This window comes from Heteronotia binoei, chromosome 21, assembly GCF_032191835.1.
Source record: "Heteronotia binoei isolate CCM8104 ecotype False Entrance Well chromosome 21, APGP_CSIRO_Hbin_v1, whole genome shotgun sequence".
In the NCBI taxonomy this organism is placed as follows: Eukaryota; Metazoa; Chordata; class Lepidosauria; order Squamata; family Gekkonidae; genus Heteronotia; species Heteronotia binoei.
In genome coordinates, this window is record NC_083243.1 from 99,466,073 (window position 1) to 99,492,683 (window position 26,611).

General features: G+C 39.0%; 1 protein-coding gene across 3 annotated transcripts in view; it reads right to left on the reverse strand.

The window, feature by feature from the left end:
• Window positions 1-2,350: 2,350 nt before the first annotated feature.
• Window positions 2,351-26,611, reverse strand: part of PRDM11 (PR/SET domain 11) — a 59,078-nt gene continuing 34,817 nt past the window's right edge. For 2 of the 3 annotated variants that reach the window (XM_060262999.1, XM_060262998.1), the window contains exons 6-8: window positions 13,470-13,657; window positions 7,917-8,564; window positions 2,351-7,184 (exon numbers count right to left, since the gene is read on the reverse strand). In XM_060262999.1, the coding sequence (XP_060118982.1) occupies window positions 5,023-7,184; window positions 7,917-8,564; window positions 13,470-13,657 (2,998 nt within the window). In that variant the 3' untranslated portion in view covers window positions 2,351-5,022. The remainder of the gene's footprint in view (window positions 7,185-7,916; window positions 8,565-13,469; window positions 13,658-26,611) is intronic. The other variant, XM_060263000.1, reaches the window with a different exon arrangement.

The following is a 26,611-nucleotide window of genomic DNA, read 5'->3' on the forward strand; positions in this document are numbered from 1 at the left end:
AGAATGCTACTAGAAAGTTATGTCAAAATGCACAAATTATAGTCCGATGCTGAAAAGGAAAGAAACCTGATTATAAATGGGGTTTGTTTTGTATTCCATGACAATAACCACCTCATTTAACATAAACAGGTTGTCTGATCTTGGAAAACTGATCAGAGGGGCTACCTTTGAGTCAGAAAACCATAATCTTTTCCCACTCCAGAAGAAACCTGCTTCAGGTGATCAATGCCATCAATGCCACTTCTCTGTGCTTTGGATAATCACAAACATTTAACAGCTGATGCCCTCTAGTGTCCTTTATTTTTCATTACATTCACTACACTTTTCTTCCTCTTTTAGTCTTGCCTGAGACCAGATAGCTAACACAAACCAGTGCTCTTACACAAATATCCCATTCAGTACAACTGTTGACAATAAAAGGAAAGTGATACACAATGGCAATTAAAAGCTGCTTCACCTAACAACACAATTTGATTAATGTAGTCCTCATCCTGCAATCCTTATATCCCTGGCTAGAAACATTCAAATCCCTGGAACTCCTTACAAAAGCAAAGATGGCAGATATGAGATCATCAAACTGGGAAAGATTTCACCACACACTCTTCATGTCCTTAGGTTATCTTTGCCACGAAAATGTTTTCCAAATGAATATTTCAGTCATCCCATGACAAGAAATTAATACTATTTCACATTGTGTTAAAGGCTTAGCTTTCTGTCAAGTGGCCTGACTACTAACTGCTCTGTTTAATTCTATCTAGATATAAAAATTACAATTTCACTGCCCTGGAATTGTTTCAGTAGGATCTCTTTGTCTCCTTAGAGTAAAACAAAACACCCACACCCTACCAATTCTCACTCATTATGTATAACATTTATGTTTCTTTAACTAAGTAAAGCAGATATATTAACAGGCTAACCTGGAAAGAAACAGAATGATTGCTCTTAGCCCATGGAAAACTGGCAAGCAGTTTCATACTTCTGGAGTCCAACTGTTGCAAATGGTGATATTGCTAACAGAAAGGCAGTTTCAGTAAAAGCAGAGGTAAGACTGTAACCTTACTCATAAAATAGTTCAGTCTGGTTTTGACGAAACAGGTTTAACTTTTTATAAATAAATGGATAACATTTTGAAAAGTTCTCTGTGTTGGAAAACTTGAAACCCAGATAAAATTAAACACTTTTAAATCTTGTTGATGTTAATTGGAGTCACAAGGGCATGGATGTTTACCATTCCCAATGAAAACAAAGGCACTTAAAATTGCTTCAGTTTGCTCAGATTCTGCCCAAAGTTTGCTATAACTGGCCATGATAACTTTTAGACAGACTGCTGGGTTACTCTGAACATTCTAAACATAGGAGAATAAGCTTTCATGGAAGGTGTTGAGGGAATGTGGCGTGCGGGGAAAAGGTGCCAAGTACCTTCTCTACTCTTTACATTAAATGAATATCTTTCCTTTCATTGTCCATTTATATACAGATCTTACAGGTGATTTACTTTTTCATCTTCCATAATCCATTAATGTTTAGGCATAAATCAGAGCACAGAAATGCATATTCCAACTTCCCTTCCCAATTAACAATGGGAAATTAATATAGAAGGGGAATAGTCCAGATGGTTTTAAAAACATTAAATGAATAGTATCTTATCTTCCAGGCAGATTCTGAGGATGCTCTGAGCTCTTTGAAATTCTTTCCCATTCAGAGTAATAATGAAGAAGAATGCAATGCAAAGTAATTTGTTGATAATTTGGGATGGAGAAAGATGACTTCCAGTGTCATTCATAGCACATTAAACCCTATATGGGTTCATGAACTATTTGGATTCACCATAATCTCTGCCTAGTGAATTTTCTTTGTATATGCATAGAAAAAGATATGCACTGAAAAATGTAAGCTGTTTTCTGTAACCTATAAATTGGGTTGCACCCAGTGGAACTTTTTGTTGACAGAATGGGAGAAATTCCTATCCCTTATGGCAGACCTCTGATGCTCCTTTGTTTACTTACTTATATTTTATTAGATTTTTATCTCACCTCTCCCTCCAGTGTGGGGAGGGAAGGCAAAGTTTTGTTCTACTGAGGAAAATCCTTCCTGTCAGCAGAGATTTTACATGGAGATCCAACCTATTATCACACATATCACTACTTGTACCCTGAGGCTGTGTAACTAACTGGAAATCTTTCAAAAATCAACCAGTAAAATGTTCAATTAAGCAGATTACATGGACTCATAGATTACCGGGTTGTAGGTTATTTCAAGGGTATATGGATGTAACCAAAAACCACTGGCAGTAAGAAAATTCTAACAGTGGACAATATTGATGTCAGTTGTATAAGAAGTAAACTGTTCTGCTTTAATGAGTGATAACAGCTATTCTGAAGTTACTTTCATTAATGGGTAAAAGAAAAGGATAGTTGCACATACTGTTATTTGCAGTGTTATTCTCTTATTGCCTATGGCATACAGTTGACATTAAACACATAAAACCTTTTAAATCTCAACGTTGTTGCTACGCTTAGGAAAAAGTGCTGTGGTACATTGTCTTGTAAACTATTCTACATCAGTAACTCTGTAGCGGTGTTAATACTAATGGTACTCTAATTCCTGTGAAAAATATGATTAAAAACTATTTGGCTTTAATGTTGCCTAAAACATCTCACTCTTTATAATTCCTTTTCTCTCCCCTTTACTCACATAAGCTGTCGAACAATCACTCTTCAGTTGCACAGGGGATAATATACATATAGAGAAAATGAATTTTTAAAGTTCAGTAACTAAAATGTTGCTTGTGAGGATAAGACAGAGAAACTGTTGGAAAGAAGACAAACCGCATACTTCCATAATATTTTTGTGCTTCTTTTTTGGTTGGGGGGAAGAGTGAGAAGGCAGTGCATGAACATTGGCAGTGGAAGTGACTAAAAGGTATATCTGCATCAGTTCTTTTTCAGAAAGATAACTGGTAGAATCTGTACCCCGTCCTGTTTCTTTTCCCATACCAGGCCCCCTCTACCTGTTTTTGTTTGCTGTGTGAAAGTTAGTACCACATTAAAGAGATACTACGTTTCCTCCAATAAAGTTGGACAAAAGTTTTGTGACATTTGTCTTCTCAGTTTTTCCATGCATTCCTCTTACTTAACCTCATCATATTTTTTTCATTTTAAAAGTCTTAATATTAACTTTTTGCATTTGCTATGGACAACCTGCTACTTTCTTCATTTGTCTGTAGGTAGAGCGAGAATATGTGCTTATTATCTTTGATTGTTTTAGACCCCTCACAATCTCATAGACAATATATCCATAGACCTTTTTCTCTACCCTTTCTTCCAAAATGTACGATAAGTTATTGACAGAAAAAAATTACCCAGAGTTCTAAAAATAACGCTGTATGAAAAATATGCAAAGAAAGTGCATGGAAAAATGCAGGACAAAATGAAATAGAACATAAATGCAACAAGGGACCCAGTGCAGATATACCTGGAGATAAATTGCTTCAACAACATGCTACATTACCACTGAAAATATACTGATTGAAAATTTTATACAAATGAAAAGCTATCATCTAGCAGCAAAAGTTCCAGAGATACCTTAGCACCATGACAGTGGAGGAGTGGGAGAAAACTGGGAGAAAGGAATGAGGAAAGGTTCAGTGTAACTGACATACTGTATTCCCAAAACGATGAAGACTGGCATGAGATCTGTCCCTCTGGGAAACATGCCACTCTAAGAGGTTTTTGTATGGGGACAGGGAACAGGGTTTCCTTTTATTCCTGTGATCATGTGTTATTACCAGTGCTGTCTTAAACCATCTTAAGAAAACATAGCACATGCATGAGTGAAGATTCTGGGCTTGTTTTGGCTTATTAACCTGAACCACAAGGGTTAAAAAGAATCTCCTAAAATCTTACTGTTTCAGTTGCAAATGCCATTTCCAAATTTCTACCAGACTGCACACTCTTCACAGGAATTCATACAATTTTCCATTTTTCTTTCATCCCATGAAAGAATGCTGAACTTGAGGAGGATATGTGAGCTTCTAAAAAACAATAGCCCCATGATAATAACTAAAGATGGATCTTGCATTGATATCTCCTGCCACAGAATTAGAGCAGGCATTTCTTACACTTATTAAAAACCCATAGAAACAGAAGACACAACCATTTATGATTATAAAGACTGAGTATAAATAACACAAAATTAGCATACACATATTTTAAGCCCTGGAGTCTCTACCCTACCATGGGACATGACTCATTGGCCATTTAGCTTCCACAGCAGCCTGGGTTTTCAGTCAAGAGTTGTAATTTTTTTTTGCTTATTCCCTACAGATATATAAAAATATAAATGCAAAAACAACCACAAAAAGCCCACTTTCTGCTATTTTTGTTTGCACATGCTATACCATATAGTAAGATATATGAATTGTTAGTAGAATTTTCACAGGAGTGGCAGAATGATTTTCTTTGCACTCAAAATGCCCATGGGTGTACAAGACCAAGAAAGGGTCAGAAAAAAATAGTTAACTGGATTCTTAAAAGAGATGTAGGAATCTACTCTAACTTCGATGAAATTAGGCAAGAACTCCCCAGAAATTCCCAAAGGGCCCAGTCAATCATTAGTAAACGGCTTAATGGCTCATTAGCATACTAACAAAGGGGAAATGGTAGAAATAAAATACACACACGCAAAAGTATAGTGAGAAGTACGATGACATCGGCCTGCCACATCTAGCTTATGACTTGATTTGAATTGAAAAAATGTAGACTATGGCCCCAGCATGTTTCTAAAGAATGAAATGTTGCCACCTATACTGCAGCTGCCACAGTTGAAGATGTCAGTAAATGTTAAGTGTTTGTCTCATAAAAATTTCTCATAGCTTCCATCGGATAAGTTTAAAATTTCAGTGTGGGGTTTACATACATACATATATTTATATATAATATATATTTTCCATATAATATATCAAAGCTTAGAGTATCAATTAAAAAAAGATTCAACAGCTTTCTAAACAAGAGGCATTCCTTGCTAAATATCAGGGTAAAATTCTGATCCATGGTCCATGCTCTGCAGCACTGGTTTCTGATCCAGGGAGGACATCCTGCTCAACATTTCTGCAGACAGTGCATAACTATTGCTAGATTTCTCCTCAAACCAACTATCTAGTGCCCTCTTGGCCTCAAAGTTGGCAATAGGTGGTCCATTAACAGCAATGGTCAGAAGATCACTGAGCTGCTCCAGAGTGAGCCGAGAACGATTATTTTTGCGTACTCTCTGAAGGGCACTGCGACCCTTTTCACAACAAGCTGTGGAGGTGGGGAGGACTTTGAGGATCTGGATTATTTTATTCAAAAGTGGAAATCTCTGCCTATATTTACAAATGTGACTGATTAAATCTTTAAAACCATTTTTGGTATAATAATCCACCTTGAGTTCTCTCCATTCCATGAGCAAACTCCCTCTGGTGTCCATACCTTCTCTGCTGACTTCTGTGGAAAAGGTTGGCACTGATTCCAGATGTTCAAATATTTGCACCATGTCCTCCCTGCCATAGCTCATGAGTTCCTCTGCACTCCTTGGCCAAGCTGCAAGGTCAAATACCTGGCATGCTTTCACAAATGCCCGGCTGCGGGGCTCGAACCTTTGTGCTAGAATCACCTGCGTCTTCTGGCATATTTTTTCTCGAATTGACTGGAATTTGGCTTCAGCCACCCGTAGGTTTTTCACAGCAACGCCATTAAAGCTTTCACGGAAGTTTTCCTCAAATTCCTGTAGATATTCACCAGGAGAATCTGCCAGCCTGCTAATCTCTTGGATGGCCTCCTCTATTTTGTCATCCACTTGAGAGACAAGGAGGTATTCACCTTGGAAGACAAAGGCAAGGCGCGAAAGCACAGCAATTACATCCAGCAAAAAATATATCAGCTTAATTGACTGGTAGTCCATAAGAAACTGCAGGAGAGCCAAGGCAATGGCAGATGCATCTGCCCTTTGTGTCTGGCCACTGACATCTTTGAGATGGGCCACCACTTCCAGGTAATCCTTAATCAGAGCATTGAGGACATTTTGCTCCCCAATGATCCACTTGACTGCTCGAATGTCTCCCAGGAACTCAGTCTCTTCACAAAGGGTAGCAGCAGTGACCCTCAGCTCACACATCAACCTGGGAGAATAGCGATAAAAGCTGAGTAACTGTTTCAAGTTGTTCTCGAGTTCTTCCAGGCAAGGAAGCTCTTTCCCACTGATTGCATCCAATATTTCCAAGTGTGGCTTGTGTACCATAAGGGGTAGACAGAGCAACCAAGGCAGAGTCTTTCTGATTGTCATGTACATGTTGGCTCTAAGGCTGGCAGTAATGTTAGCACCATCCACCCCCAGACCCACAGATGGCTTCTCATCCTGCAGCCGTATTCCCAAGGAGGAAAAAGCCCTGTCCAAAGCCTGGATGTAACTATCTGCTGTAGAAAAGCCTAGCTCTTGGAGAGAGAGAAATTCAGTGGCTGGAGGGCCATCACTGCTGATATATTGTACATAAACAGCAACTGTGTCAGCCAGTAAGTCATCACTCTGCCCATCCAAAATGATACTGAGAAAGGGAGACTGCCTGATCCGCTCAACTAGATCTTCCCTAAGAGCTCGAGCAATGTGGTGAATTAAAATTTGACAGTCTCCCTCATTCATGTACTGATCCACTACTTTGAGTTCACATTTCCTCAGTAGTTCTGCAAGAGGTCTAAAATCACAATAGGGCCGGCCTTCCATAGCTAAATGGTAGGCAGTGTTGAAGAGCAAAGTCATATTTCGGCACATCTCTTCCGTCTTCTCTGGGTGCATCCTGAGCCTGTAGAGCTGCAGGCACTTTTTGTGGAGGTTGCTCTGGCTGTGAAGTTTTATAGTATGTATCTTAAATTGCTTAGAGCCAATGATGAAGGCTGAAGTCCGAGAAGATTGCACTGTATACTGCCGGCAGACATGGCACCACATTTCATTCAGTGTAGGGGAGTACCGCAGAAACCAAAACTTCTTTAGCCATTCTTGCTTGAAGCGGCGAATCCTCCTAGTGACAGCAGACATCTTGGAGGGCTCATCTGTAGCTGTTATCATGTCATTTGAGACTGATTCATCTGCAGAATCTACCTCCTGGTCATCATCTTCCATGATCGTGGGAACAGACATGATGCTTTCTGAAGCTGCAAAAATAGTGGAGAAAAGTTCAGAAACAAGTATAGAAACAACTTAAAAACATGAGAAGTACTAACCACCAACCCCACATTCCATCTTTGACGACACTTTTTTTTTTAAATCACAGCTGAGCAAATATTACTACAGTGAAATTTGGAATATAAATATGTTGAAATTAGTTGTTAAATTACAGTTTCTAATAATTGAAACATAATTTAACGTTCGGTCTGCTTTTGCATTCACAGAAGGTATTATTGAGAGAGTATGTATGATCTTAAAGAAAATCAAACTCTTAAGAAAGAAAACCACAACAGAGTACACAATGTTCCTTTGGAGTTGAGGGAGTGGGAAAGGATTCATTTCATACTTCACAAAGCTTCCAAAAACCATTACATTTCACTCTCAACACTGAAAACCAGTTGTACCTTTCCTGGTAAAACTCATCACAACACACTACTTTTTCCTGAAAGGAAAGCATCAAGAATACAGCAAACAGATTCCCTGCAATGTTTTTTTTTATTATTGAAAGTGAATCAATTACAAGAAAAAGATGTTCTATCATTACAGACACGATCCCAAAGCTTTCTTCATACAGGACTAGGTACCCACTTCACAAACCCCAAGCATAACACTTCAATGAGATCAGATGCTTTTCAAGAACACTCAAGCCTGGATATGAATGGCAAAAAGAATTCTTCTTACACAGTGTCTGAGGAACACTTTTATGGTGTGTGACTTACCTGTGGGGTATGAAAATGCTTGGTACTCAGGTACCTGAGGAGGTAGTAGAGGTGGCTCAGCTAACTTGCCAGATCTTAGCATATTTAGTTCAGCCTGCAACTCACGAATTTTCTTCTTCAATCGTATACAATTAGGACACAATGAAGTTGTTGGGATATCAAGGGCATCTTCTTGAGCTGGTGTCAGAGACAGATCAGTAGGGCTGTTCACTTTAAAAGACAAAGGTTCTTCACCTTCATCATCTAGCAGTCCAGCTTCTTTGGACATGGTGAAAGAGGAGCCCTGGGGAACCTTCCACTCACCCTCATTTTTGCTTCTGAGATTTAGAGAGCTGTGTTGAATACCAAGTCCACTACTTTCTGAGACATCTTGAGTTTGGAATCTGGAGGACTTCCTAGTGGAAGGAGTAGAATTTTTTGTAAACTTGTGCTCTTCTGGCTTTGTTGATTCCAGGGAAGCCTCTAGGACATCTTTGAAGATAAGATCTATTTTCTTTTTCTTTGTTTGGGGAGGAGGTGCTCCTTCTTCAAAGCTCCGTTTGTAAGAGCTCTTCCCTTGCTTTGACACGGTGAGCTCAAGAGGATAGCTCACATCCTCTTGATTTTCAATATTCCTGTCTGATCTTTCCCTTAATAATTTTTTATCTCCTAAAAAGAAAAAAAGTCAGGAGTTGGAACTATCAGTGGGAACTTTGCAACATTCCTCACCCAAAAGTTAAAACAAAACAAGGACAAACTCCTGCATTTAAAATGTTGCAGTACCCAATACTGAAAATTACTGGAATAAAGGTTCAGGATAAGTGTTTTGTTTATTTTTAAGCAAAGCAATATCCAGATTGCCTTACAGAAGTAGGACTCAGACACTTCTAAGGGAAGACAAATAAAAAAATAGCTGGCTTAGCACAACAGATAGTCAAAATGAGACTACAACACAGACTTCTTGAAAAATGTATTGATAGCTTTGACTTGGTAAAAGGTATTCAGTAAATCATGAAGATTGAAATCCACAGATTTCCACATGAACCAGAAAAAATTATGGACCTTTTCTTAGTGTGACGTGAAACATGAGAGCACAAAGAAATTACACTCTCCGTTTCCGTTTCGCTTAGTACCAAACTGAGTGAGGACCTAACATGTTACATACAAGACAGTGCTAGTCCCAAAAGGTTGCCTTGCTAAGTGTAAAGTTTATCAAAATAGTTGAGACATTATGCATATTAGCAATTAGAACAAAGGGAATAGCCAGATATCCTTACCTTGAAATTCAAAAGATGTTGAGTTTGGCTCAATTTCCATTTTTCTTCTGTCTTGTAAATAACGCCAAGCATCAAGACATAAGGTTGCTTCCCAAGCAAGATGCTGCTTTGTGATGGTCTGTTTTTTTCATTTTGAAAGCATAATTATTTTCTTGTAAGAACTATAGGTTAAGTGTGGAATTTCAAATGCTGATGCTCCAGGCCTGAACATTTTGCATTGATGTTCTCTGTAATGCTAGTGTAAAATTGCTAAAGGGTTTTGGTGATGGCTAGTGTAAAACTGCTGAAGGGTTTTTGTTAAGCAGCCTGCTTTAGATTAAAATCAGCTATGGCACATACAGAAAGAGGGACAGAGGAACGTCACGTTTACACTTTTCTTTTGGATCTCTTGTTCAGTATGTTGCTGTACTGAGAGTATGTGTGTGTGGGCATTTTCTTTTTAATAAAAGTTTTATAACTCTTAATATTGGTAGCTGTTTTCTGTTACACACAAACCTTCGCTATTTGGACATGCTATTTTAAAACAAGAACAAGTGGAGGGGGCAGTCAACTGCTAGTCCCCCAGCACTGTGCAAGTGCAGTAAGCTGTCCCCAGAGTAGAAATTGGATAGGCAGAGACACCAGCATAAGGTGAGGCTTTAGGATGGCAACACAGGAAAGCAAAGTTGGGAGCCCTGGTCCTCTCAGGAGGTGGTTCCTACAAAGACTAGATGGTGGCAGGGGTTAAACTGAAAGAGGGGAAGAAAAGCTCTTTCAAGGGTTGGAAAAACCAGACAGAAACCTTGAATGACTGCTGGTGCCCAGATGCCTCAAAAGGAGGGGGAAAGCCCCAAAACAAAACAGGGTCTACAGGTCAGTGGGGCTGTTCCACCAAACCCTCCTATGATCAGCAGGTGCTGAATAAATTAAGCAAATGATTACAAACATGTATAACTTGCATTTTTCTACAGATTCTGTTTTTTAACCTTTTTTTAAAAAAAATCAGTGCTATGTATACATATCCCTGAGCATGAATGCTTATTATTTTTCCTTTAACAGAGGACTGGCCAGAAACAAAGCAGGTTACTTAAAAGAGATTCCTTTGAAACAAATGACATTTTAAAGACAAATGAACAAGAAAAATAATTTAAGAAATCCTTTGAAAAGAGAAGTATTAAGTTTTAAAATCAGGAAAAATCCAAAAGTCAGGGCAAAAATACTGGTCTGAAAACATGTGCTGGGATTTCACCTGACCTCATTTTAATTATGGTTCTTGGTACCTTTCACCCCAGTAAAGCTTTCTCCTACGGGCATGTCTCAATGACTCCATCAAGTTTCATTTTATAATGAGAAAGGTGTATCTCAAGGAATGGGCAGATCTTATATAAACCGACAGAATTTAAGGATCTTAGGATTTTGTGACAGCTGGCAATACCCAGAGCATATGTACTAAGGTGAATATCTCTCTCTTGTTTTAACTATTATCAGGGAGAAAATTACAGAGCACCACAATTAAAATCTGTTTTTGTATAAACAACTGCAGTAAGGAGTATGTATGAAAAACTTAAACAGAGAGAAGTCTTAAGTACAGGCTGAGATATGATGAAATCTTCTCATGATGAGAGTAAAGGGAACTGGGTTTCTGAGCTCCACTATACCTGGGTCTCACAGAGACCAATCACAAGCCTCTCCAAAATAAAGCACGTAGGTCCCAGTTTCACATCCAAGATGAGAGACCAGGCAAGGAGTACAAACCACACCCTCTCTGTTTAGGAACTAACAACACAAGTCCTTCAACCGCTAATGAGCACTCAGGAAATCCATGACTAAACTAAGCTTTGTCCCTCTCTCCAGATACCTGCTAGGTGTAGTACTCATGGATTCATCTTGTGAGTTGATAACATATTACTGGAGGGCCTGGTCTATACATACAGAATTTGGTGGTAGAAATCTGAGGCAGTAAAATGGACAGACTGTTAGGGAGGTGTTTGTTGCATATTCTTAATGATCTATCATGAAAAAACTCTAAATTTAAAAAATAGCATTTTGGAGAAAAAGATTCTGAACCCCCTCTCCACCCACCACACACACATGCTCTTTTGTTCTGTTAGTTTGTTTGTTTTAACTTACAAGAAAATTAAGGTAGGGACCTTTGAGAAATTTAGTCTCTTATCTGCAGACTTAAGTGGTCTGATTGATTCTACCTCCTCAGCACTTTTCCACTGCTTTCTGCTACATGTGTAGACCTAGCTCTAGGCCCTCCAGTTCTTCTTCCAGCTTAGCATACCCTGGTTCCTGCTCCATGACAAATGCCTTCATGCACAGTTAGGTATCTTCTGCCCCCAACCTTGTGCATGGGGGGGGGGGGACTTCATTGCCTCATAGAGAGGGTTCATTCCCTTCATTAGCAGTTGATACATTTTAACTCTCAAGATGGTATTCTCAATTTTTTAAAACAAAAACAAAACAAAACAGGCTTTTGAAATTCATTGTTTCAGGTTAGGTATATTTGTGTGTGTGTGTGTGTGTGTAAGGGAGAATGAAATCTTATTTAGAGAACTAACATAGCACCTGGGTAATATGTTCCATGCACTCAAATACAATGGTGGGCCCAAGAACAACTCCTCAACCTTCCAGGGGATCACATTTTACAAAGGAATGTCTTTTACCAAGTCAAAACATCAAAGCAGCAGCTGAAAGTGATGATGCTGGTGCGAGTTAGAGAGACAAAGTTAGGTAATCTGCCTCTTGTAGGTCGTATCTGCTTATTATGTTACAGTACAACAGTCCTTCACATATCCTTTGGTCACAGCACTACATGACTGATCAGAGCCAAATTAGAACTATCCAGAATTGTTTTTCAACTGAGCATGTATTCAACACTGGGCCCAGGATCTGGTCCCCTGTATTTATTCCTCAGCTCACAACAGAACAGCTTTAATCCAATGTGTATGAAGTAAGAGATCTCATAAATTGTGGGTATCTGAGTTTAAATGCAGTTACCAGTTTTATGTAATTCAGATGAAATTTCTCTTGTACATCCACAAATTGAAAACAACTAAAAGGCAAATCCACATACAGTATGAATATATTTTAAATGTCTGATATAGTTCAGTGAAAGTGCCATTTCAAAAGTAGAGAAAAGAGAAGTGTATGAAATTAAATTTTGTGTGCACAATACACAACAGGAATGTAAATTAATCTGCTCTAGAACACTTCATTACAATGAAAACCAGGAACACAGTTCTAACAAAGCTACTGCCATTTATAGTAATAATGTTGCACTTTTGTATCTCTCTGCTGAATTGGGTCTGGAAAATGGCACTAGTTGGGAATGGAGGATAAGAAGGTAACTTTTGAAAATAAGTTTAAGCATCCATCTAGTCTAACATCATGTTTTCAATAGTAGGTAGCCAGATTCTTCTGAAATATCACCATCCAAGTCTTACTCCATTGTTATCCCCAGTTTCTCAATATGTGTAGGTATACTGCCTCTAAGCATGGAGGTTTTATTGTCATAACAAGTAACCATAGGTAGCCCTATTCCATGTGTGTTCGTCTATACCACTTTTTCACCCTCATCATAGCTTGTAGTTGATCCTGAAAACATCACTACCGTAAGGGAACCAAGGCAGAAGAAAGCCTCCTATGTAGAAACAGCCATCTTATCATTCAATTATCCTTTGTTGAACTTACAAAAAGGAGGGCTGGGAACAGGACTTGAGGTACACAAATCCAGGGCAAAAACAAGCAGGTACTGCTGTTAAGAAGAAGGGTGCAGCAGAGGCATAGCATAAGTCCCCAATACACTTTTAAATACATGGGAGGATAAGGAAATCCCATTACTGTGGGTTTTGCAATAGAATGATGATGTCCCTCCTCCCCTTAGGCTATTCTTTGACTCAAAAACAATCTATGGTATTACTGGGGGAGAAATTCCCTGGTGTCTGCAGTCACCAAAGACACCACAGAATGAGGGGAGAATGTTCTCTGTTTAGTCTTTGGGAACTGCTTCTCAAAAAGTGCACTGAGAATCAAATACAGAACCCCACTGTTGACTTCATAATATATGCCTAGAAATTAGAATTAACTAAAATTCTCCACACACTTAGAATGCCCAATCAGGGATAATTTATTTCAAATGGGTTTCTGTTGATTTCAGTCTCAAGACACAGCAATTTTTGTCAGCTTTACTGTGAACCAATAAATGTTACTAGATATGTTCCTGCTTTGAGAGGTTTCATTTGCTGAAATGTGCTAAACATTCAGAAAGAAATAGTGAACATGCCTCAGAGCATGAAGAAGGGAAATCACCCACCTCTCGTGAGGTTTCTGTTGATGGTCTCCTGAGACATGCTGTGCAATCTCTTCATGTAATCCTCACTGTACCAGACTCTAAGCCTCTCTCCTGGCCGGATGTCCCGGCAGGTTCGGAAGTAAATCCTCTCACTGTGCTGGAATGCCATCAGATTCTGTTCTCTCTCCTCTCGAGATATGGCCACATATCTGAGGACAACAAGACAGATTTTGAGTCAGAAGTAGGCTTCACAAAAATTAAAACAAAACTTTGCCACAACCCTGTCAGAGGGTGACTGTAAAAATGCCGCAGAAACATAAGTAGTAGATGGCATGAATAACAATATGCAAAGCAGTAATAAAATAAAATGCACACCAAAGGAATGTTTAAGGACTTCTTGAGACTGGTACGCCATTTCTACTTGGGAAGAGATCAAATTGTTCTCAAGGGTGCTTCTTCTCCACCCAAGAAGCTTGAGCATGTTTTCAAAATACTTATTTCACTAAAATACAATTCATGGCCCTTGGACTGCACTGTTTCTCTTTACAAACGTAGAATTAAGAGCTACAGATTCTGACTACCAACCACTATATGGAACACCTGTCACAAGAAAGCAATTCAGAGTGGACTCCATTTGGCAACTATAGGTCTTGTAGTATTTTTCCATTCCACTTGAAAATGTTGAAAACACTAATACATTCTCTTTCTTTGGATGTTTCAGTTCAGTGAGACAAAAGGGAAGGGACAGCTGTGGTAAGCAGTGATCAGATTTTTCTATCATTATTCTTGAGGCATACCTTGCTGTTCAAGGAATAATGTTCTTGTCAAGCAGCCATGCTGCTGTCACTGCATTAGCGCAAAACAAACCCCACCCAGTGAAAAACAAGTTCTCAGAAACACAGTGAACAAATCTGGAGTTTTCATCTATCACCAAGTCACCAAATTACAGCTTGAATAACAGTAATGCTTAGCATCTATATCATGCTTAAAGAGTGCTCAAGGTGCATAATAAATATTCTATTAATGGCCCATATGACAACTCTGCAAAGTTGATAAATTATATCTCCAATATTGCCGCTAGAAGGGATGCTACTTAAAGACCCGCCTAAGACACTCTAAAGATCACTGGAAAAGCAAAATTTGAATCCTGGGTCACAGTTTATTCTCTTAACTGGAAAACTAACCTCACTCTTTCTAATAAATCATGCTATTACTTGTTATGTTTTAAAGGAAACCCACAAGAGTGTTTGCGGATTTGAAAGGGAACTCTGCTCCAGATTTAACTGAGATTAATGAATACTGTGCAGTGGCAGAATCTTCCAGATTCTAACCATACTTGGGAGGTGGAAAATGTTTGAGGAAATTGAGATGGACTCATGTGTATTTATCTGCACTTGAAAAAAACCAATAACTTTCACCTCAGTCTTCTGTCTTAACCCCAAGGAAATTAATTATATTTTTCAATCAAAATACGTCTATAAATAGAAAATACCTTCTCAAGGTGCATATCAGGGTCAAACTATACCATATAATTTTGCTTCTACTGTATTACACACTTGTTTTATGACACCAGTCTTAACTACTAAGCTGAAAAGCAGCTTGAGAAGCAACAAACAAAATCCAGGCCTTTGTATGTTATGCTTTAAAAGAGTAATTGTCAGACCAAAATCTTTTTAGGATTGGACATGGCTAAATTGGAATTATACAGAATGGGTTGACTTTCTTTTTTGCACATCAGATTTGGTTATCCACTGTTCAAATATTAACTGCTTTAGCTATACTCATGCAACTTGTGGACATGTAGTGCCTTATATTTACAGGAGATATATGCTTGTGCCTCATTTTTAAAGGAGAGATATGCTTTCATCTGTTTCTGAGTGACCAATAAAGGAGCATTCACATAGCCAAGGATATTAGTAGTTACGGAAACAGTGTAAGTGAAACCCAAATATGAAGCTTTACACACTTAGGAAAGAGGGTCCAGAGACCATATGGTCAAATAAGTCCCACCTAAACACATTACCTAGTACTGCAAGATGAGAACATCAGGGGAAGATTCTGTAATTTTAGCTAAACGACCTTTTAAAAGAGTCAACCTTTATTTCAGGTGCAGAGTTGGCATGTGCTTGCTGCTACTGACCTGGATCAACCTTTTAGTTATTTAAAGGTCTTGTTACCCTTGATCAAATCGCTCTCCTGGCTGCTTAATTTATCATGAGTTTGAAGCAATTAGCTACTCAAAACATGCATGAAGCACAAGGAACTGTAAGAAAATTACACTTTGTATCTCAGTCTGTATTACTTCCTAGTGAAGCATTCTCATTTATTTTATTTAGGACCGCATTGGACTACTTTAATATAGCTTTAAAGTATGAGCACTCCTAATTGGAATTTAAATTGCGGTCTTTTTTAAAAAAAATTGTTTTATTTACATTATAAGCTGTCTTGAGTTCCACAAAAGCAGCTAATAAATGTTTTTAATCATCATCATCATCTACTGGACCTTCTACATATTGGATTAATTTCACAGGACAAGTAGTTATGCAAGCAGGTAAAGTCATATGTTCTTGCTTTCTATACAACAGTTAAAATGTGTAAATAAGAGGCATTTTTGTGTAAAATATCTTTCAGGAACTTCAAGACATTGTGGGCACTTTCATATAGAATATCAAAACATATGCTGTGTCAAGGAAAGTGGTGCACTTGTAGCCCTTAAAATGGTAATAACTGTTATATGTAATAGTAAACTGGCTGACTCTGCATGGATGATGAAAGCCACAAAATAAAGCAACTGCAATCAAGGAAATAGTGTCATCATCTTACTTGGGGCAATCTTCAGATATGTAAAAAAAAAAGGTTTTATAATTTAACCAAAGGAATAAAAGGGGGGATATAAATACATAGTCTGTGGAGGACTAACCATGTTCCAGAAGGGATGGAATGCTAAGATTATCCCAGTGTCATTTAAAAGGGGCAAAAAAGGATAGTGGGAGATGTCAGCCTGCCCAAGTCATGAGAGCTTAGAGATTCCTGCAAGAGGTATTATTTGTATATAGGGAGGATTTAATTTATATCTCCCTGATTTCTTGCAGGCTCCCAGCTTGCCCAGAACTGATTACCAAAACCTTGGTCCCTAGGAATGACTCAGAGGCCAATACTGAAACTCGTTCAGAAATAATGTCTGTTCCAAGTTCCACTGATGCTCTGAGAGGGATCAGCTCAGACATCTGTGGTGAAAACAAATGCTAGTAACTCTTACCATGTGGATTGTCTAAACCAATGTATCATTATACTAAAGCTTTTCTCCATTTGAACCTCCATCCCAAATCTCAGAAGACACACCTACAGGTTACCAAGTAGCATTAGGAATGCAAGACTCCAACTCAGAGCAATGTTTCTGTTAGGAATACGCTAGATAGCCATCAAGGACTTTTGCAAGAGATAAAGGCAACAGTTGAATTTTGTCTCTTGTCAGAACAACTAGTCTGCTTTCTTGGAGCTGTCCCTGGTCCTGCAGATCTGATTTCTGACCTGCCTCCTGTCCCATAGAGGTGAAAAGACTATTTCTCAGCTGCACCATTCCAGACTGCAAGTGTGATCTCACATATATTTAAAACATTTATATCCCACCCTTGCAAAAAACCCTAAATTCTCCATTATGTATATAAAAAAGAAGTCTGCATAAAGTTAGCACATCAAGGAGAACTCTTTTCTCTGGCTTCTAGCTTTCCATGTGGACAGAATCTTTGTACAGAGGAGCATTCAATCTGATGTAACCCAAATGCAATCTGAATCAACAAGATTGAGGTTTACCATCTCTGTGAGAAACAGTTCTCTCTTTTTGCTCCTTGTTGCTCTGCATTCTGAGTGATATCTGCTCCCCAAACAACAAGTCCTCAGAAATGCATTTCCACTATCTGTCATTGGCTCTATCATTTGCGCTCTGTCTGTTCCCAGTGCCATATAGTCCAGCAGAATAAGGTACTGATCAATATTCATTAATCATTATAGTCTATAATTTTAAAATAGCTATGATAGGGTTTGGTTATTACTAGATTTTGGCTTAAAAGTTTTAATCTTATCTTTCCAACAATCTGCTCGAAGTATCTTATAATAAAAACCCATAATAAATATATCAGTAATACCTGCTTACCAGGAAACTACAGACCCCCAAAATAAAAACTATATGATTTGAAATTTGTAAAATAAAAAACCTTCTCGTATATACTAAAAATACTGCTAACCATGTGATACACATTTTGCTTTCTTTAGTCAGCAACCAGTTATTTGGAATTATTTCCTCTCAAAATATGTTTTTACTAGAAATAGTCAAATCCTTTCCCACCAACTTCACTTGCACTACACATGCCTGAAAAGGAATTATCTGATTCCGAAGCAAAAGCAAATAAGCCACAATTGGTAACTGAAGGCTTTCAGAGTGAGGGTATGTTGCAAACATACTGGCCAGCAATCAGTAGAAACAATTGCATTGAGAAGTTTTTCAGGTGAGTAGGAGCTAAAACAGCTGGCAAAATCAGGAGAAAGAAAAGCTTCAAGAAAATATAGCAATAACATCCGAACACTGTAGCAAAGTGTCACTTTTTGGAGTCACAAAGGCAAAAAGGAGATACATACATGTCAAAACTATGCTTTGCTTAGAACTAGATGTCTTAGGATTCAGTCACTGACAAAAGAATGACTCAACCAAAAATCTGAGTTTAAATATATTTATTGTTAACAAAAATAGTAATTATTTCCATCATGTATAAGACATAAAATATTGGATAAGCACAGCATTAAAATCCAAAGGGGCACTTAAAACATGCCAGGTTCAAATAATCACATTTAAGCATTTAAAAGAGAATAAAATTCATCCCTTCTTGTGAATTCTTCACATCAAAGAAGTAAACTGTGGGACATACCTTCATATATACAAATAATGGTTTTATATAGTTCTACTTTTTCAAGTTGGGGCTTTAGTCTACATATCCTCACATAAAGAAAACCAGCCCAGATCATCCATGTAAATGTTACTAAAGACAAGAGCAAAGATTTCCAGGCTCAGCACTAGCCAAGAACGGCATCTATTTATAAAGCTTATACTACAGCAGCAATTCTTCCAGGACTGCTTCTGCAATTATATTGCCATCACCACCTCTGACAAAGATAAAACACAGCAACCTCATTACTCCCAATGGCCTGGGGACTTACACAAGTAACTTGATCATCACTATTCAGTAACAATTGCCATTTCATTATATAGCATCATCAACACACAAGATACTCAACAGAATGAACACAAAAAGATGTGCATCCCTGCCCCAAGCGGCTTACAATCCACATATATTTGCAGGGAGCGAGACCCACTTATTTCAGTGGTGAAATGCTTCCAAATTTTGTGCCCTGTTTCCCTCAAGTAAATTAACTGGTGCTATAGCATGTGCAAAATATACAAATATTAATCTGATTAATTCATCTGCTGAATATACAAATATTTAACCTGGTTAATTCAAACCCACAAGTTTTCTTTACTGGATGTCAGATGGCTTTTTATCTCCCATAATTAGGCAACAATATTATAAGAAAAGTAGGTTCCTCTGAAACAGGCTTCTTTTAAATCAGTTTGATCACAACTTTGCTAAATTTATTTTATCAAGCTCACTACAGAATAGGTCTTGTCAAATGTGGTTTCATGCAGCTGTGGTTTCATGCAGCTCTCTTATTACAGATGGCTGCAGTGTGCACTGCTACATACAGGCAGGGGAACAAATGCCAGAAAGTTGCAATGTCCATGCAATTTAACCATATGTGCTATAAAACAGGTGTGAGATACTGTTTGAACTCTTTAATACCTAGCTGAGCCTAGCCAAGCTATATTAAGTTAGGTCATGTCATAATTGAAGCAATATGGAATAGGCATATGACTTCCATTTGTCCTTTGCAATGTTAAACTGGCATAATAAAAGGAAGTCGTTGACAGACAAGGAGTGCACCCAAATATAGCATGTTTGTAGCAATCTCTTACATAATACAGCAATTCTTTTGCAGATAAGACTGCACAGGTATATCTACCAGAATCTGGGCATGCTCCATTTTTGCTTAATTCTGAAAAACTTCCTGTTCCTCCCCCTTCCCATAAGGCATGAAAAACAGCAGTTTACCAACTAATCATGCTGCACTAATCATATTCTGATGTACTACAGATGGAAACAGATAATGAAGAAAAATCAATGTTAATTGGTATTCTCACATCCAAAATATGTTTACTGGCTTCAGAATAATTTATCTTCAAGCAAGTATACTTCTAAAGTGCAACTTTATGTGCTACAACACTCTAGGATTCTGCACCCAGTCCCTTCTTAAAGGCCTTGTATTAACCCTGCCAAAATCTTTGCCTCTAACTTCAGAGTAGGACAAGAGCGATTGAGAAAATAATCTATAGTTGTTGGCAAACTTTGGAATTTTCTTACCCTCTTTTTGGGGAGGGGGTGCGGAGTTCTTCCTGTATTTATCACATTTTCCACTTTCCCAACATTTAACCACTTTAAACATCTAAAGTCTCAGTAGCCATATCCAAGGCAAGTAAGGTCAGCTGCTTGCATAAGCCTTGATAGCTGTGAAAGTTCTCTAACAACAGTCAACTCAGAATCCTACTCAAGGCTATTCAGTGAGGCATATACCCCAAAAAGTGTTCTAACAGTGCAATTCTAAGCTTCCCATCTACATAGGCCATTTGCAGAAGCAAAGCAAGAAGGAAAAAAGAGCTATTTTTGTTGATTGTTTTAATATTAACTGTGCAACTGTGTAAATAAGAAGCATAAATAATAATGCTTCCTGAGCACAAGCTATCAAGGAAACAGATCTATGTATAGTTTGACTTTGCAGACCAGGAAAATCTCTTAAATATCGCTTATTCTTAGTTATTGTGTCACAAATACACTGCATGTTCTGGTGCTGGGATTCAAAGTGCAAAGAGAAAGTCCTATTGCCAAGCTGCCATGGTTTATATTACTCTTAAGAAAGGATACTATTAACCACCCATAATCATGCTTAAGAAGTGTGCCAAGTTAGCATCATTAACTTCCCCCGTTAATACAAGAAAGCTAAAAATTGTGCTTTCTCTTCCGTGTCCTAGTGACACGAGCAGGAAGGGTCTGCTTGGGATGACTTTGGTCAGTATCTGTCTTGGGTTCAGAAGGGCTCTTTGATTCAGCTGTCTGCAAATTAATTACCTGACTCACATTAGAGATCTGGCCTTTATTCAAAGTTTGGAGCTCATCCCTGATTTTGGTCAGGGTCTGGCACATCTGACTAACCTGCCCAGTCAGATCAGTCATCTTCTGACTAATCACAAGCATGTTATTTGCCATGTCTCTGTGGACTGTCACCAGCTCTTGACAGAACTGCCTGAATAGCTCAGTCTGTTGAATATAGGAGTTGAAGAGCTGATGGTCAAAACCAGAGACAGGAGAGTTTAGAGCATGTTGCCTAGAGGGCTTGCAGGAAGATTGCGAACATGAGTTTGAGTGCTTCATGTTCTGTCTTTGGCTAATCACATCCATGTGGTTTGATAAAGATGAAGAATGAAGGAAAGGTGGCAGAGACAGCTGGTCAGCTTCTATTGAATCCCTCTGCAGAGATGAAAAACGATGTTTCTGCGAGGGGCCTGGAACCTCTTCACCATCATCAGCTTGAAAATGAAAAAGAAATATAGATTATTTGCAAGAGAACTTTTCTTCAACAATCTGTTTCAAATAAAGTTAACATATTCTTAGAATTTTGGTAAAACCCAATGGCTTTTCTAGAAAAATAGGATTCATCTAATGATCACTGCTTGTGAAATGGAATGTTCATTTTAAAAATATGGGGTAGAGCCAACCAGGCAGAATAAATATGTTGTCATAACAGGAATGACCAGAACTATATTATTAAAAGACAAGGTGGACAGTGCTCAATTTCTAAGGAACAATGTGCACACAGCAGGCTTTACTCCCAGATTACTATTGGAATTACTTGTAAAGTTTTCACTAAGTATTTTGCATAATATCCACTGGATTATATGACTGAGTACTACTGCTTTGAAGCTACAAAACTCAGGTAAATGGAAAGACACATACAAACCAACACTGAATGCAACACTTCCCTTAAAACATCAAACTGCAACAGCTGATAACAGCTTTTCTATACACATACTAGATACATCAGGAACCCAATGCACATTGAGTCAGTTACAGGGAATCACTTTATATCTCATCCTGTGAGAATTCTTAAAGCCTTAATCAATTTCTGCCACTACTTGTATGGGATCTGGAAATCTGTGTCAAAGGCAGGCATAGCTCAATAAAGGAAAGTTGTAGCTCAATGGCAGGAAACATGCTTGCATGCAGAAGATCCCAAGCTGAATTTCACCTTCTCCATCAGTAGCAATGCTGTCCACCCAACAGTCATTTCAATCTGAATTCAGTCTTGGGTTCGAGATGGAAATGGCCTTTGCTACCCTAACTGATGACCTCTGCCAGAGAAGTGACTTTTGTTAATACATTCCTATTGGGTCTTCTGGAATTCTTGGCAGCTTTTTGATACCATCAACTAGTGCATATTTTGTAAAAAGAAAAGTCCCAGTACTCATATATAAGGTTGCACTGATTTGCACCAATTTCTTCCTCAGGACTTGTGGGAGCCCCCCCCCCCCCACTGTACATATAACCAGGGCTTTTTGGGGGGGGAATGCGGTGGAATGAAGTTCCGGATCCTCTTTGTGGAAACAAGCTTCTAAAAAAAATGTTTAAAAATTAATAGGGAACCCATGTGCTTTTCCTTCATTTACCTCTTGAGAGTTCCAGCATCTCTTTTTCCAGGGGGGGGGGGGGGGGAAGTCCCGCACACAGCCAATAAGTACTGTTACAAAAAAACCCTGCCATCAATCGTGGTATTCTTATAGTAAGGATGGCCAAGTTGGGAATTTGGGTCAGGGTGCATCATGCTTCAGAGGTTCTGCTTTTATTTGAGTGGCCAGTTGCAGAAGGGTGTGCTGGAGGACTGCTTGCTCAGGCACAAAGCATTTATGCTATGGAGCCTGGCAAGGGTCCATCTTGTCCCACCACTCTTTAACATCTATATGAAGCCACTAGGAGAGATCATTCAGGGGGCTAGGGTAACAAGATGACACCAAACACTATTTGTCCCTGTCAGTTGAGTCAGGTGGGTTTGTGGAGGTCCTGAACAGGTACCTGGAGAAAATAATGGGATAGATAATAACTAATAATTAAACCTGCATGAGAACTAAGGAGTCACCTTGCCCTAGAAAGGGATTGCACTTCCCCTGAAGGAGCAGGTTCACAGCCTGAGGGTGCTGCTAGATCCCAACTTAAGGGTGGAGGCTCCATGCTTCTTCTGAGGCACACTGAACCTTTTATCTGCTTTTACTAATTCTCAAGCTACAGCTGTTCCTCAAAAAGTGTGATCTGGTCATGGTGATCCATGTTAAGTTCCAGGTTAGATTACTGTAATGTGTTATGTGTGTATCTGCTTTTGAAAATTCTCTACTTCAATTGGTCCAAAATGTGGCAGTCAAACTAATGCCAGGGGCTGGATTCAAGAATGATATAGCCCCTGTGATAAAAAGATTTGCACTGGCTGCCCATGTGTTTCTAGGCACCTTTAAAGATGGAACTGGCTTGGGGTTAGGGCACTTGATGGATTGCATACCACTGCATTGTCCAGTCCACCAGTATTCTGCCTTCCAAACCCTCTCTCTGTATCTCTGTTTGCAAAGGTAAGGTAGGTAGCAACCAGAGACAAGGTTTTTTCAGTGGTAGTACCTTAACTATGGAAAGCCATCCTATTTGAAGTTTGGCTGGTGTCTACCACACAATTTTTAGGCATCAGATCAAAGCACTTTTAACCCAGGCTTTTAACTAATGAGTTTCATTCCCCCACCCCAGTCGTTTTGAACATACAAAGCTGCCATATACTCAGTCAGATCACTGTCAGCATTGCCTACTCTGACAGCAGTTCTCCAGGCTCTTGGATCAAGGTTTTTCATATCACAAAATGCCTGACTCTCTTAATTGGAGATGCCAGCAATTGTCGCTAAGACTTTTTATGGTCTGCTTATAGCCAAAGACTGTTTAATGGATTTTTAAAAAACTGCTCTGTATTTGTTTTATGCTGTTTTAGGCCCCTATATTGTTTTTAATACTGATAATTTAAATTGTGTTTTATTATTTTAAAGGACTATTTACTTGTGCACTGCCTCCAGTTGGCCTATGGAGAGGCAGCATTCAAATGCTCTAAATAAATAACTTGGGAATTTCTTCCAGTTGGCACAGACTGTACTAAACTAGTGTACACTGCTATCTTAACATAAGGCAGCTTCATATGTTGGCACAAATTGCTACAGGTGAGAAAAAGAGCTCAACAGCAATATGGCCAAACCCAGCAGCCTCTCCACCCAAGGCAAAAGTTTTCACCACTGTAAGGTAGCAGCACAGTTTACTATAGAGCCAACCCATCCATTTCTACCATACATCTTCTAAACGGGTCAAGCTCAACCCCAACACAAAATAAGAAAGCCAATTAAAAGGAGCTCTGACGTACTTCACTGAAGCCTCTAGAATGGCTTAGTAGTCTTGTACAGACTTGAGAATAAGGCAACAGGCCACAGCCCCTCATCTGGCTTAATCATTTTAAGTCATTCTACCTATAGTCAAGTGAAACTAAAATCTGTAGATCAAAAACATGTCTTGAAGGACACTGATGTGCTTCTGGAGTCTTCCTCAGGTTTAACCCAGTATACTATTGCTAAAGCAGTATACCTTATGCATAGAGCCATGTGCTCTTGTTCATAAAAGCAATGAAAAGTAATTTCTTACAGTTGTGATACTTACCCTGAATTTTATAAATACCAAATAAAATGTTTTAAGTGGTAAATCCTCAAACACCAGATTTTTTAAATGTATATCTCATGTTATCAGCAGAATGCTCCTAAAGTGGTTTCTAATGGATTTGAACACACCATTGACTATATCATCATAAACATCACAAAAACAACAGAAAACCTACTGAACACAACAATATCATTACATGTTCATCCTGAAGAGGTTATAGCAAATCACAATACCGATGACTGGATTCCTCTAGCTTCACCCTGGTTAGGGTGTGATCCCTTTTTTATTCCTGGGGGTTCACTTTGATGACATTGCTAAGTTTCTGAACTTTGAGGAAGAGAACCCCAGAGAATGGCCCTCTCCTTAAATTCTGCCCCCAGTATCTGCAGAGACCTAAAACATGAGAGTTTTTTAAAGTGACTTGCATGCTTATTTCAACAATCCTGCGGTTTAGAGATTGCAATAAAAGTGCCCTCAAGCTTTGTTTAGGTTCCCTAGTTTTCATCAAGGGCAATAAGGTAAACCCATCCCCCTATCATCAAGTACCATAGATGTGCACTTCTTTGATTAAGGGAGAAAAATGCTCCCAAGAATTCAGTAACATTCTTTAATGCAAATTAAATTATTCTCTAGTGTGAGAGGATGTCCCTCTCAGAAACAGTCAAAGATAAGTTATTCTCTGATGAAATACTGATACTTGCAATACATTGGTGAACCTTAGCAACAAACTTACACTTTTACTATGTTCTCTAAACTTTGGCATTGTGGAACTGCATAACTATGTCCCTGTTCACACCTGCAGTCTCTGTGGACACTGGGGTGAAAACAAGTAACCCCCTCCAATGCACATTTCCCCCTCAAATTACTTACTGGGAATCCTAGTATTGGAATTCAATCTGAGTAGTCTGAGGGAGGAAGAGAGGATCCTGATAGAGATTCCAGCAAGGGGATAAGAAGTACCACATGTATTAAATAAATGCACACACATGTTATATCCCTATTTCTACAATCTTTGGTGTCAGCTGAGGAGTGGAAGTATCACGGAAAGTGAGGTTACCATCCATTCAGATTGCGTTGTATATGACCAGTTCATGCAACTTGTCTTACATGCAATGCAGGCCCATTCCCTCCTCCATGTGAATCAATCACAAATCTATATCATGAATTAATGATGAATATGTGGTTAAAACTTTGTGTCCCATCTCCACATCTTGGATATATGTGTGTGTTTAAGTGGCAAGCTGCAGTTCTGCAGTTCAAACTCTGCTCATGACCTGAGTTTGATCCCGGTGGAAGCTCAGTTCAAGTAGCTGGATCAAGGTTGACTCAGCCTTCCATGCTTCTGAGGTCAGTAAAATGAGTACCCAACTTGCTGGGGGGAAAGGGTAGATGACTGGGGAAGGCAATGGCAAACCATCCCATAAAAAGGCTGCTGTGAAAACGTCATGATGAAACATCACCCCAGAGTCGGAAACAACTGGTGCTTGCACAGGGGAGTACCTTCACCTTTTAAAAAACTCTACGCATCTCCACAGGCTGGAAGCAATTGCCTGACACCTATCTTTGATCAAATTAGCAAAAAAGGATCCTAGTTTATGCCATCTTATATAATGTACAGCTGAACACAATCTATTCATTAGCTAGGACTAAGGAATGCAACGAGGTAAAAAGACCAAAGTACAACAGGAAACACTAAACCTGAGAACATGGTTTGCTAGTAGGGTAGTCTGACCTTTTACATAATACACTTCTTTGTTAGAACTGATATGTGCAATAGGGATCAGGGAAGGAAAGGTAATACTTACAGCTGGTTGATGGGCTGTCAACCACGTCCAGATCCGCTCTCCGGAAGCTGTGCATCTGGCATGACGAATGCAGCGTCGACTCGATAGCTCTCTCGTGGGCGGTCAGGACAATGGCCGAGGGCCTCCCCATGCTGCCGGGACTGGAGAGGGACCTCTGCATGAAAGCCAGTTTGTCTTTGGTCCTTCTCTTCATGTCATCCCATCTGTGCTTAATATCTTTAACAGATCTGGGGACCTGGCTCACCGATGTGATTTTTCTGGCTATGCTTTCCCAGATCTTATCCCTGTCAGCATGGGATAGACGTATCGTCTCCCTTCCAAACAGTCTGGCTTCGTTCCGAGTCACTTCAGTGACCAGAATGTCCAGCTCCTCCTTGGAGAACTTGGGCTTCCTCTTTCGTTCAGTCAAGTTCCTTGAGTCCAATATCCCACAAAGCACAAACGAGTAAAATGAAATCAATTTGAAGAA